This window comes from Apus apus, chromosome 10 (genome assembly GCF_020740795.1).
Source record: "Apus apus isolate bApuApu2 chromosome 10, bApuApu2.pri.cur, whole genome shotgun sequence".
Classification (NCBI taxonomy): domain Eukaryota; kingdom Metazoa; phylum Chordata; class Aves; order Apodiformes; family Apodidae; genus Apus; species Apus apus.
This window is the reverse complement of record NC_067291.1, coordinates 5,767,586-5,782,286: the sequence shown is the minus strand read 5'-3', so window position 1 is coordinate 5,782,286 and position 14,701 is coordinate 5,767,586. Positions and strand designations below refer to the sequence as shown.

The 14,701-nt window shown below is 40.5% G+C and overlaps 1 protein-coding gene across 1 annotated transcript in view; it reads left to right on the top strand.

The window, feature by feature from the left end:
* Nucleotides 1-378: 378 nt before the first annotated feature.
* KLF13 (KLF transcription factor 13) overlaps nucleotides 379-14,701 on the top strand; it is a 29,738-nt gene continuing 15,415 nt past the window's right edge. The window contains exon 1 of the mRNA XM_051628354.1: nucleotides 379-1,488. Within this exon, the coding sequence (XP_051484314.1) occupies nucleotides 951-1,488 (538 nt within the window). The 5' untranslated portion in view covers nucleotides 379-950. The remainder of the gene's footprint in view (nucleotides 1,489-14,701) is intronic.

The following is a 14,701-nucleotide window of genomic DNA, read 5'->3' as shown; positions in this document are numbered from 1 at the left end:
GTTTCTGGTGTGCAGTTAAACCTGTCACAACCTGTTTACATCCACAGGTGAGGTCCACCTGTGTAGCTGTAGACCAAACAGCGTAGTCTCGCCCTTTCCTGTTAGTTTTGTATCGGTTCCAACATCACAACGTTATTTCAAGCTCTCCCTTTTAAGAGTTCGGCGCCTGTTAGATTGTCCCTCGGAGTATCAGCTCTAACACGGCACGCCCCGAACACTTAACATCCGTCCGAGGAAACGGCCTGTGCGAAGGGCGGGGAGCGCGTCCCGCCGGCGGAGGGATCCGCTCTCGCCGCTCCGCCAGCCGTCGCGCGGGCAGGGCGGAGGGCGCCACCCGCTCCCGCGGCGACAGCCAATCGGGCGCCTCCTTTCACCGGCGGGCGGCGCTGCCCGGCGCGGCCCCGCCCGCCGCTGGCGCAGGATGTGGCTTGGCCGTGACGCCGGGCCCAGATGTGCTCCCGGGACACGCCCCCGCAGGGGTCCCGGCGGCTCGGAGCAGCGATAACGGGCACAGCTTATTCTACTGTCACCGCGCGATGGAAGGGGTGGGGAAGCCGCGTCTTGATCTTCTTGCCTTCTCGAAAAAGCAGCACTGACCCACGCTCCCAGCAGCGAGCTGCCACTGCCAGGATTTACTTGCTCTTCTTTTTCTCTTCCAGTGGACTTATAACGCCTTTTTTTTTTTTTTTTTTTTTTTTTTTTTTTTTTTTGATTTAGGGATAAGCTGGGTGTGATCGTCACGAACAAAGTGTGGGTTTGATGGCTGCTAAATCAGCCTTTACTTCTTCAAAGAGATCCTAAGAAATAAGGGAAAAGTCTGCCCACATAGTCTTTTTAAAAAGGGAAAGAGCAGTATCGTGGGGTTGTTTTGGGTTGTGGTTTTTTTCTGTTTTGTTCTTGGGGGTTTTTTTCCCCTCTTCTGTTTGGATTTCTTTTTAAACTTATGAAAAATGGCAACAGCAGCATACGTGGATCATTTTGCAGCAGAGTGCCTTGTTTCTATGTCCAGTCGTGCTATTATCCATAGTCCTAAAGTGGAGGCTGATCCCCAGCCTGATGCAGGAACACCTCCATCAAATGGAGAAGATGAGCGGGAAGTCAGAGAACCCGGGAAAGACAATGGATCATCATTACTTGTGGTAGCTGGCATTTTAGCAGATCTGAACCAGCATGTCCCAAACTCACCTGCTCTAAGGATGGAAAAAACAGAGACCTTTGATATCACAGAACAAATACACATTTCTATCGCTCCTAAGGAGTTTGGGGAAGAACGTGTCTCTTCGGCTGGTAAGCGTGGAGGAGGAAGAGCAGCCACACCTACTAGCCTGGCTGCAGTAACTGAGCCAAGCCCCAGACAAAAGAACAAACGCACGAGAAGCTGGACTGACCCTGGATCACCCCAGAAAAAGCACAAATGCCACTATGTGGGGTGTGAAAAAGTTTATGGCAAATCTTCCCATCTTAAAGCTCATCTAAGGACCCACACAGGTTAGTTATAATCCAGCCAGAGGTTTATTTGTTACAGCTTGGTAATTAAAATGAATGTTGAAAAAACAAAACCAAACAAACTCGTATTTGGCCACCATTATGGTTCACCTCTCAAAACTCAGGCTTGGGAAAACCAAACAACAACAAACAACCCTCTGGGAATAAACCCTTGCTGGGCTTAGTTTGAAAGCTAATGTTGCCCTTTTTATTACTTAACGTCACAGGTAGCGGTGCATTTTTCAGCTGTGTGGATCATACCGAGCTGTAATTTTTAGCTGCTAGCCTTCTTGTTTGGTGCATCTTCTACTTCCCTTTCTAGTGCTTCTTACCCTGCCCATCTCCTTTTTCCTACTCCATGCTCCTGTCACTACCTTTTTACCAGTTTACCACCGCCCATAAAAGCATCAACACTCTTGGTATATTAAAATTAAATGTTCTAGAGGCACCTGAATGACTGTGTGTCTGTTTCTTCCTTTAGCAGACACTTGTGTGAAAGTTAGAGTAGGCAGGAAGGCAGATGAGGGGCTGAACATGAGTTATAAGGAGGCACTTAAGTGTAGAGAGAGGGGGACACAGGTAGTCTCAAAAAAGCTTTTGGCAGCTGAATAAAATAGATTTCAAAACAAAAAGCATTTGAATGCAAACACTAATTTGTTCTGACCAATGTTCAGTGTTTACTTCTTCATGAAGCCTTACCTGAGCACTTTTGTTGCTATTGTAATTTATGAGACACACACAGAAGTGTGGAAGACTTGCAAGTGCTCTGAAAGTTACACACAGAAGTATTAGGAGGACCATCTTGAAACAGGCCCCATGACTTGCCAGACCTCGTGCTGGGGAACAGGGCAGCTTCCAGACAGACTGGGAGCACCAGAAAGTGAGACTGATCTCTGCTGAAGGCACTGATCACAGCACATTTGACAAGGCACCACACTGATGTAGGGCAGGTTTGTGCAAGCTGCTCCCCCGAGTAATTTACTAAGAACTATGGTCAGTTCACTTATAAAGAGCATGAAGAAAAAGATTCTCAGAATAGAAGTGGCAGCCCCACCCACACCTCTTCAGCGTCCCTTGAGCTTTTCATGCTGCCTTCCTGAGATAAATCAAGAGCCCTTCTAATTGGAGGGTATGTTTTGCTCTCCATGTGAGAGAAGAAAGCTCCCATCATGTTTTGAGCATATGGATGGACAATTCCCTGTGCCACACAGCCAAAGGAACAGCATGTTCCTGGCACCCCAGGCAGCCTGCCCTGTTTTGCACCGTGTAACTGCTTTTTGCCTCCTTGGGAGTTACACAGAAAAGATACTTCCCCTTGGCTTGCAGGGAATTGTCTCCATTAATTTCGAGGTTTTTGCCTTTTCTGCCATTGCCCTAAAAGTGAAAAATAAATCTAGCAATATTTCTGGGCTCCCAAACCACTAGAGACCAAGAAGGGGAACTCCTGTCCCTGATAATGAGAGGACTGGTCTGTGCCCTCCCTGAGGAGGGAGGAGGCAGGGCTGGTGGGGAGTGTCGCTCCAGGCTGCTGCTGAGCAGAGTCATTCGGGGACGCTGGCTTGCCTCCAAGTTCTCTGGTGTGTTGGGTTTTTTTTAACTCTTCATTTCCTGTATTTTTTCTAGGTCTGTAAGGCCTAATTGGTTATTGCTGTAGCTAATGGCACTGAGAAAAGAGAGCATGTATGCCTCTCTGAGAGCTAGAGGAAAAGCAGGGAAGGGACTGATTTTGCCCTGGGAGTGGCAGGACCCTCGAGGACTACAGCTTCTTTGTTTTCTTGAGTCTCCAGTGTCTGTGTGGGAAGCTTTAAACAAAACTGCCAAGTTTCCCTCCTCATTGGCAACAGGTCTGTCTCTGTTTGGATTGAATTTGAAACAGGCTTAAATGTCTCTTACTCCTCTTGCAGAATGTTTTATAAGGGGTTTGTTGTTCTTTCTTTCTTCAAAAAAAAAAAAAAAAGGGACAGGCTTGAAAAGAGTTCATATGACACTAGGAGTTCCTCTAACAGAACAAGTGATGAATTGCAGGACTGGCAAATGTTTGTGTTTACAAATCACATAATGGGTTTTACTGACATAGAACAAGGGTCTTGGGTCTCCTCCGATTTCCAGTGTTCCTGAGCTAGTTAATGTACACATCAGTCTGTCCATTTGTCAAATGGGTGGGTGATGGCTATCACCTCACCAAACAGTGGTGAAAGTACTCCAAGTACGTGTGCGAGGTGCTTTAAACAGCTACCCTAGTAACTCCCAAACCTGTTTACAAAGAAACAATAAAGAACTTCTGCTAGGGAGTGGAACTTCTTCCATGTGCTGTATGACTAGATTATCTGGTATTTAGGGGTGAACTGAAGGCTAAGAACACTCTGCAGGCTAGAATATACTGATGATAATACTAGCGATATCTGAATAGTGCAGTTTATGACATGCCTTAGAAACTTGCTTGTCCTTGGCTGTTACTGTGCTCAGAAACTAAAGGCTTATCATGAGTTTATGGTGTGGTAAAGAGATTGAGACTTCCAAGTACTATTGGGTCAAATCCAGCCCACATTAGTAGAGACTGAAAGCTGGTACTATTTTCCAACTGTTTGGTGCACTGTATGAAATCCCTCTAATAGCTGTAACTGGATTTCAGTGCTCAAATGTCCAAAGCAAAAACGATAGTGCAGAGAATGCTAATTATCCTATTTAAGGCAGGAGGAACAGCCAAGAGAGCTGCATCTCCCTTCTGTCTTCAGGCAGTTACTCTGAGCACTCAGAGTACAGTGTTTTAGAAGGAAGTTCTCTATTAGAACATAACTTACTAAGGCAATCCATAGTTTCTTGCGTCTGGTACACTAGTGGTTAAGCTGTCTCAGCCTTATGAATGCTTCATCTTGATTAAATTGACAAACCCTTGAACCAGAAAACATGAGTCACCAAAATCAGTGCCATTCTCTCCACCAGCTTTCAAATGCTTCCCCACCCCCTAGGTTTCTTTTAATGTTTCTGTTTTCCCCCCTACTCTCTCACTGCCTGTCCCGGAGTTGAACATGATCAGCCACAAAGCCCTTGAAGTTACAATGTTTACCAGAAGGTTATATTTAGTGTCAGGGGTAGATGTCAAGCCTAAATGCTTTTCCACTGAGGTTTCTGTGGACCTCCTAAGATGTGTTGTGATCCACAGATGCAGATTCACAGATGTTTGTCCCAAGCCATATCAATCCTATCGATACACAGATTTCACCGGGGCACCAGTTTTAAAAATCCTCTCCACTCCTGAGAAAATTTCTAAACACAAAGGGCTTTCAGAAAATGAGATGAACCACTTCCATGAGAAAGTTCTCCTTTAAGCAGTTTTTCAGCATGGGGTTGCTAGGAAGATTCGGAAAGTCTCTAGAGTCACTGCAAACCAGTTTTTCTCTTTTGACTCACCAGTAAGAGGGAGACAGGGCAGAACCCAGCAGCCATCTACAAGCTACAACGTCATTAAGCATTGTCTGGGACTACTTATGTTCTGAGACGCTGTAGAGAACCTCATATTATTGCATTACACTACATATTTGTACATAGAAGAAAAATTGACTAGATTTGGGGCAGGGATTACAAGAATCCCATGTATTGCAGCCCTTCCTCAGATCACCGTGACCTCTCAAGCTTCTAGCCATCTTCATTAGTATGCTGCCATTAATGCAGAGAGAGCACAAAATAAACCTCCATTGAAATATCCTTGTAAACTTCCTAGTTCTACTCACTAAGTAGTACACCATAACACAAACAGCTTTTCAGTCATCGGAACTAAACATGTTTGCACAAATAGACATAAGCTAAGGAGATGTGGACACCTGTCTCAGTCTGGAGTCTCACTATGATAGTCTTGCATTGAAACCAACTTGGAGGCCAGGTGGCTTAACAGTGACTCTTCCATACTATTGGTAAACTATCTGACTTCGATATATCTGTCAAGGCACAAGAAGAGAAGGCTATCCTAGTTATATTACCCTTGCTTTTAGATGTCAGGTAACGTGACTTATCCAAGAGAAAGTGGTCAAGACCTCTGTTGGTCTTAAGCTGACAGAGGGAGCTTGGGCAGCAGTGTGTTCAGCTTGCCTAACCTTGCGGTTAAGAAGAATATGTTATTTGGTACCTTTTGTTCTTTTTAGTCTAACCCTTATTCATGAAATGTTAGCCTAGTTGAAAAAGGTAGAAAAGATGGTCTTATTTCCATTCACTTGTAAAGAAATTTCCATTTCTTTACATTAAATCTTTATAACCACAGTTTTGGAGAACAACACTAACAAACCCATGTTTTAAAAGTTGGTTTTTAACTTAAGTTCCCTTTTCCCCCCACCACTATTATTTCCCTAAGCAAAGTTTTCTGATGACTCAGTAAGTGCAGTATGTGAAGATGGAGAAATCCATAATGTATTTGGAAGCAATGCAAGAAATGAAGCAGTCAGACCTTACTGCAACAAGGGTGACAGCAGCATGGCTGGACAAACTGGAATAGTATTTGACCTGTGTTTAGGTTGAAAAAGACGCCTTTATATGAAATAGGCATAACATGTTTTAAACAGGAGGTTGGTTTGCACTTTCCATTCTAGTATGTTTGATTTGCTCCAACTATATTAATTCAAAACACAGAGGTAAAGCACAACTTCAAAGAAGCTGGTTTGAATGAAGATGCTATCTGTGCATGTATGAAGAAACTGATTAACCAATGTAAGGAGGAGCAAGCTCACATATCAGTAAAATAAACTTCATTTACCTTTTTAGTACCGGGCCGTTACCAGAAACTTCGCTTGTCAGCTGGAAAATGTGGACTAGACTTGGCTTGGGTTTCCTTTGGTTTGCCTGTAGACACACAGTGGACCTGGAAGGGGCACACGTGGGTTTGTCACAAGTGGACAGCGTTTGTGGAGATCCAAGCCTTTGCAGATTACAAGAGGAGGAACTTAAGCTAATGCCTCCTGTGTCACTTGAGAGCAGACAACAGGGCTGCAGATTGCTCTTGTGTAGAAGCAGGATGAAATGAGTGGTACTACTGGCTCACTCCATCCTCTGAGCTGCCAGTTGGGCATCTTTCTAGCTTGAACAATAAGTATTCTTTCTCAGTGTTAAATAGTTCAGCAGCCTGCTCCTACACTTTTTTTTTTTTAATGCTCCTGTATTCTGTGATTTTTCTGAAGACTGATGGTCTTACATGTCTTTTAACATGCTTGTATTTTAAAAAGAATACAAAAACACAAAGCATTACTTTTGTTTGCTCTGAAAGAGCTCTGCAAATCCTTTCTTACTTCCTCAAAGAAAGGCTTGACAAATTAAAAAAAGTGAGCCAGTTAAAAACATAAAACACTTTCATTTACAGCCCTGCCTAAATCCTCAGCCTTATATCTAATTTCAAGAAACAAAGTTAGAAACTGAAAGCATTGATCCTAAGCCTAGATCAAACAGCCTATGTTCACTGAAGATAACAAATAAGCAGTACACATGCTATAAGTCTCTTAATACTAAAAATCTTTGAAACAAGCACTAGGTATAAATTTCTTTAAAAAAAAAAAGGCAAGAAAGTTTTAAAACTTACATTTTTCAAAAGGTGCTCAGGTCAGAAAGAAAACAGAACTACTCCCCTCCTTTTACCTGATTACGTCTGGATTAAATAATAAGATTCAGGTAATTCAGCTACAAAGGGTTAGAGGTAAATTGATTGCATGGAGAATGCAATTGGCTGACAAGGATATTTAGCACACACTTGAGTAGTATTAGCTACTAGAGAGAACTAAATCTGATTTTTATATGGGTTTTTCTGTGAAAATCTTCCTTTTTTTCCTCTCTACTCTTCACAGAGATATTAATCATGCAGAAGTCACAAAATTAAAGCCTCTGATAACAATTAACAGAGTTTGGGTATTGTAGCTAACAAGCCTTTAAAGCAAGCTTTACTTATCGTGTTCATAACTGTGATAGACAGAGGGTCTACTATTAAGACTACTCTGCCCTCTTTTTTGCCCCTCTTCATCGTGGTCTTTGAAGCAGGTGTCAGCATAGCTAAATATTCTCTCTCCATAAAATTCTTGCCCACTTTTCCTCTGCTTTTGCTGAGTAAGGACAGAAGAAGATGACAATGTTTAAAATACAAGTGTTTGGGGACACACATGGTTGTGTTGCATTGACTGAAACATGCTCAATAAACCAGGAAAAGTGTATAGAAAGAAAAGGAAGAAATTGTTTACTTCCACAATTATTTAGAAATCGCATTTTGCTGAGACTAAGACAGTTGCTGAGACAAGTCTAGCTCAGGCAGTGAACTGCCAACATGTGCAAACTGTGATCTTATTGAGCAGAGGGTAATTAACAAAAAAAACACCCAACTACAGTATGGCTGTTCCAATCAAAGTAATTCACAGAATACAATGTTCAGGGGCTGCCTTTTATACAGGGTGAAAAATTTGGGTATTTAGTGGAAAATCAGACAGACACTTCACAGAATTCTCTTTCCACAAACCGTCTTCCTTCAGCATGGAGGTGGTATTCAGATCCAGTGAAATGAGACCAATTAATATTGGAAGTAGTGAGGATGGATCATCTTGTAGTTTTCCTCATAGACACCAGTAGCAGCACTTTCCTTCTCTAGTAGCAAGACCTAAGTCTTGTAGATAGTCTGGAGTAAATCAGTAAATGGTCTTTTTAATGGACAATTGCAGTGGATAGCTGTATTTGTGTTATAAATTAATCACAGCCTTATGGAAAAAGGGTTCTGAATGATCTGCAGAAGATGTCTCTGCAGTAGCACATGCTTCTCTGCAGGAATTTGGAATGTATTTGGATGTTACATGAGTTGCACATAAACAAATCTTTAGCTAAACTGGAATTCTTTATGAAACAAACTCACAATTGGATTTGATCTGAAAAGAAGGCATCTTTAACCATTTAAAATATAACTGCTGCCTTGTGTTATTGTCTGGCTGAACATGGTTATGGCACGTCCAAGAGCAGAAACCTGGAACTTGTTTATATTGGACATGTGGTTTCTGGTTCTGTTTTGTAAGTTAAGCATGTTCCAACTTGCCCCCTTCCCCCTTCCAATCTTGGATCAGCTGTTTAGAAGTCAGTGCTGACAGAGCCAAATAAATACTCTGCTGCTCAAATGCAGGACAACCTTTGAAGGGTCCTTTCTGTAGAATTTCTATAGGTATACTTTTTTTCCTTTGTTACCCACTTGGCTTTTATTAGGTAGATTCGCATGGGCAGTGAGATCATTATCTTGCTGCGTTCAGTTTAACAATAGCTAGACAATGTGGGTTATTTAAGTGCAGGCACTGAAGTCAGACACACATATCCTGTATTTTTCAGGTCTTGCAGATTCAGCAGAGCTTACAGGGCCTCCACGTAATATAAAATAAAAGTTTTTAGAAGTTCAGAGTGCTACCGTTGTAGTTACTAGGAGAAAAACAACCTCAGAAGCTTTTTTGCAGCCCTAACGTAAAAAGCATTTACTAACCAGGAACTTGGCACAATTGAAATGGTATGAAAGTGAGCATATCCTGAAATGACCTCTAGTGCAAGCAAAAGATTTTCTGTAATCAGTTACAGCACTTTTGTACTGCTCTCAGCAATTACAGGCAAAATATTTGTGACTGGGTATCTGTCGACATTGCAGTCAGTGGATCAATAAGCTATCTTAGATTTATTGCACACTGTATTTCTACCGAACTGCTCTCTATTATTCAGTTGTATGAGTTTTTGGAGTTGAGGCACCTAAAAAAATTCACGTGAGAGTGCATTGTGTTGCTGCTATGTATTTTGCAGCTTTCTGTCTGCTCTGGTCCTGCAGCCAGCTAGAATATCCCTGGTCAGCAAATACAAAAGCAGAGTGTGTGTGCTGGTTGTTTATCCTTTACTGCCTTCAGCAATAGCTTTTAAAACTGGTCAAGGAGAGAGGCAGAGATGCAAACCACTTCTTTCCAGAGTAAGACCAGCTGAGGTATGGCACCCAGAAAGAATGTAATGAGCTTTTAAAACTAAACAGCTGTCAGTATTTCCACTAGAGGATCATACAACAGAACCCGCTGAGGAGGGTTAGAACATGTTAGCCTAATCCATCTTCAGATGTTTCCTGCAAAATTTTGCTGAAATGGTGAGCTGTCTGTTAATAGATCAAATACTTGTTTTGCAATTAGGGGGTAAATAAATTAAATTACATTGGTACAAATTTACATACTAGACTAGGCCTTACAAATTCCTGCAAAACCTCACAGTGCATATAGGGCTCTCCTGTGTTCTTAATTCGGTATTTTAGGATCCTGCTCTAACAAATATGAACACGGATGCTGCTAAAATCTCACTGGACCAGAATAATTCTTAGTATATATTGTAGAGGCTTACTGAATAGAAATTTGCAATTTATTTTAAATGCCAGCAGAACTGCAAACTAGCATTAATACATGATTGCCTTGGCAGTTTTTGATTCTTCTGGAGATTGATATATTTTCCAAGACCAATGTGAAGTGAGTTGTACACAGCTTTCATATGCATGCATGTGAAACTCTAATAGAGCACTGGAAGCCCCTCTAAGTCAATGGAAATTTCCATTTGGTGTATGTATATATATATATATATATATATATATATCTCTCCACTATATATATATATATATGTCCACATATATATATATGTCCACAAAAGCAGTGCCAATAGAATGTTGGCAGATAGCTAGTCTTATTGTAAAAATAAATCCAGGGTGTATTTTCAGAGTATGTTTTTTAAATTCTCAGAACATGGCCAAAACAAAACTGAATTTCTTAGATACCCCAGAGGACTAATCTCTGCCAGGATTCTCATTGATAAATTTTTTCCCATTTGTACAGAGGTGTGCAGTACTTGCACCTTCCACTTCTCCCAACTCTCATGATTCTTGGAAGCAACTGAATTCTTCTCACTAAAATTTTAGAAATACTCTTTCTCAGATAGGTAACATGTGCACAGAATTCTAGCTTAAATAGAAATGTATGAGCAAAATTATGAGTAACCTGAAAAGCAAATGCTTTGGAATTTATAGATACCTCTACATAGTATTATTAGCATAAATACACCCATAAGAAATGGATTATAAGCTCATTTTCTCAAAAAAATGGCTGAAAATACGTAGAATTCGGTTATAGGACAAAGTAATTCTATACTATAGGTTTAATAGATGCTATGATGTGGATTTAATTGAATCAGTTTTACTTCAAGCTATATGATAGGAAAGGTATGACTATCTCTAGCTAATCACCTACCTCTTGTCTTAAAAAATAATCTGTCACTTCCCTAATAAGATTTAAAAAAAACAAAACAAAACACCAAATAAATTTGTATTTCATTTGGAAAGAAACCACTTCCTCTCCCCACCACCTGCACATATAGTAAGCATTGCATTGATAATATACTTAAAAATGTGTTTGCACACAATTAAGTGTCATTTACAGTGAACCCTAACTCTGATTCTGTCCCTCCTTCATGTGCTGGTGAAGCTTTCAAGGGAAATAGGGCTGTTGCAGATAGATTAACTCAGCATTGCTTAAATAGTTGGACATGCTGCCTGGATGGAGGATTCTAAATCTCCCCACTATATCCAGCTCTTACTTTGTCTGTAGAATATCTGATACTGTTGATAAGTTTTCAAAAAGCAGACTAGTATCATAGCTCCCAGAGTTTGTAGAGGGCCTGAAGCAGTAACTTTGAGAGGACTAATGTCTCAATTCATAACAGTGAGTTTTACCAGATGCTGCTGAAGGTATTTTAGATATCTGGCATCTATCTATGGTATTCAGATCCATTACTTTCAGGTCAGTTTCATCCATGGTACAGATTCCCCACAATCTGCAAACTCTTTAAATCCAGGGAACAACTGAAGAGAATTGTGATATTTACACCATCAAAATCTGTTTAAAACTGTTAAAGTAAAAGGAAGCTGTATACAGGTATCACAACTTCTCTGTAATGCTGGTATGATGACTTATGAAAGATCTGTAGAAGCACAGAAATACTAATGGGAGTGTAGCTGAATGCTGGGGGAACACAAATGCTACTCATGATTCACTCTACAATGGTTATATTCTGTAGCTTGCTTAACATCTCACCTGCAAGTGAGCTAAAATATCACACAAGATAGGGGTAGTTATCCATGGTGAAAGAATTCCATCATTTTCCTGTGTTTTTCTTCCAGGTTGACTGAGTTTTGTTGTGTTGGCATCTCCTTTCAATCTGTCAGTATTATTAGTTGCACCATCTCACTGACTGAATCAGACTTTAAGCCAGCATCTGTTGGAGTTCAGAGTTCAGATATAGAAGTCTAATTTCTGGGGAGCTATTTTAATTAACAAATCTTGCTGGTAGCTTTCAGAGGATGGTCGGGCAGGTTACAAAGCCATCTTTGCTGTGCACACTGAAGTAAGCAAATATTGTGTAACAGCTGGCACAGATGCTTTACCATGAACCTTGTTCCAGACTTCTACAACTGGGAAATGTACTGATGGAATGTGTTTAGGAATGTGACTGTCAGGTATCTTATACTGTCTAAGGGGAGAATTTATGAAGCTGCCATTATATAATGCAGAGACAAAACTAATGAGAAATATCTTTTAAACAGTGATTGTCAAAATACTGATAGAATCATAGAATGGTTTGGGTTGGAAAGGACCTTAAAGATCATCTATTTCCAACCCCTGAGCATGGGCAGGGACACCTCCCACTAGACCAGTTTGCTCCAAGTCCCATCCAACCTGCCCTTGAACACTTCCAGGGATGGGGCTTCCACAGCCTCCCTGGGCAACCTGCAAGCATCTCACCACCCTCACACTGAAGAATTTCTTCCTAATGTCTAACCTAGGTCTCCCCTCTTTCATTTTAAAGCCATTACTCTGTGTCATGTCACTCCATGCCCTTGTAGAACTCACCTGTTTTCATTTCTGCATGTGATTTTTTTTTTGAACAGTGTTGGTCAAAATGTGTTTGGAATGTACAAATTACTAGGTTATGTTTTTCACTATGGCAAAAATTGTTTTTTGTCAATAAGAATGTAATAGGTTACAAAAAAGGTCTGAAAGAATGCTATCTGGTTGATGCTTTGCTTTTATAATGAATTCTTGAAAAAGCTGCTATACTTTCTGAGGATATGTCATCAATACCCTGCTTTGTACTGCTAAGGTTAGCACTTGTGGGTTAGAGACTAATTATTTTGGAAAAGCATATGACGTCTGCAATGAACTTCTGTGCATGTTTGCTTAAAGCTTCTTTTCATGAACCAACTCTGGTCTTGTGTATAGTGCACCCCTGGACACATCCAAGTTACACTTTTCTTTATTATACACATACACTGTAAACTGGATTCGAGCATGAAAATTGCTTTCTTAGATGTTTAGTTGAATTTCTTGCAGAAAGGCAAGGAACTGATGTGGTTGATATGACTTTATAGTTTTTCTTCTTTGAATACTTATGAGAAACTGAGCTCCACTCTCATTTGCAAAGAAATCCAAGTTAGCATATGTTTTCTCAACTAAATAGTTGTCAAGAAGCTGTAACATTCTCATGGGTGCTCTGCAAGTTCTGTGGTATTCCCTTTATCAAGTTATCGTGTTAGCATGCTTTTCATTTGAGTACATTCATTGCAGTTTTAGGGACAAACATCATAAGAACAACAGTAATTTCCACTGCACAACAGTTTTTCACTTGGAAAAAATACAGGAATGGTCTTAAAGGTCGTAAGTCAAGTTTATATTTGACTCTTCTCATTATAAAGCACAGTTGCAGCTCCTTACCATCTGTACAGAACTTCACTGACTTGTCAGTAGTCAGTGAATAATCAACTCTAATCCTTCCAGATTCTGTGTTAGTTTCTCTGTGGACATTCCTTGTGTCCAGTTCCTTCTCCCATATAACATGTGGGAACAGGCCCTGGCTGCTTCATCCAGAGTGGTGAATTTTTCTCTTAAGAGCATTTACACTGAAAAGGTGATTTACAAATGTGCATCTCTGAGCATGCAGACAGTATTGTGTAAATAACTCGACAATGCTGAGGTTATGTATCTTCTGTAGAATCTGGCAAACACCTACCTGTTTGTATGCAGTGTAAATAATGTATCATTTCCCCTAAGACTAAGATTTTCTCTTATTTGTTGATAGTCACAAAAGGTAACAATAGCTGTAAAAACTTCAAAAGAAAGCAGAAACAAGTTTTAAAGAATTGGCTGAAATTTAAGGTCAAAGTACTTTGTGCATCACGTATTTTGTAGCAATAATAAACTGTCAAGGTACAACAGCAGTAGTCAGATCATCTCACTCCCCTGAATCTTAATTCAGGATACAACACAACTCACAATTCCTGTTTTAATTGGTTTTATGTACAGTCATTCTGTTGTAACAGAACCTCCTGATTACTCGAGTTTATGAACCTTGCAGCTCTGCATACTGCAATTCCTGAATCCCAGTCTGAGACCCCTCATGGCTGCAAGAGCTGTGCTCAGCAGCAGCTAGGAATATGGACAGTAAGTCAGGTTCAAATAATTTTGTAGTTCCCAGATTTAGGACTAGATTGACTTTTCAATCACAGGAAGCTTCTCCAAAATCTTTGGTCACAGTAAAATCCTGTATTTTGCAGAGTATTTCATTAGCCCTTCTGCTTTGGGCATACCAGGTGTGGTCAACTAATTTCCTGCATATACAAGGAACAGGTGCACCATCTCAAAACGCTAGAAAGGCCAGCAAGTTTCCTCTCCTAACCCAAAAGAGCAGACCTGCTCACTTCTCAAACAAGGAAGTGTAGCAAAGCATGAATAAATGTGCCTGAGGCACTAGTAATTTATGTTTTAGCAAGTAATAGGGATCTTTCTGCTACAACTTGTCTACCTTCACAATAGCAGTTTTACATTGTATGTACGACCTGTAGAATTCAGAATCTCTGCTAAGGAATCACACAGTAAAATGGTTTACGTGTCAAGAGGCCTTAAAAGTGCTTATAGGTAAAATGGTGGCTGCTAGGCAGCTTTTCTAGCATGATTCATATATATAAACCACATTCTGTAGCAAGACATAACTGGTTTAATGCTAGACTGTTCTGCAAAGGCAAGTGATGAAGCCATGGGTGTGGCATGCAAGGGAAAACAGTTATAAATGATAAAGAGGTCATGCTTGTCTCTATGTCTAATTTGGTAAATTTAAAAATAGTAAAGATGTTCCTTTCAGTACTACTTAGAAAGGAAAA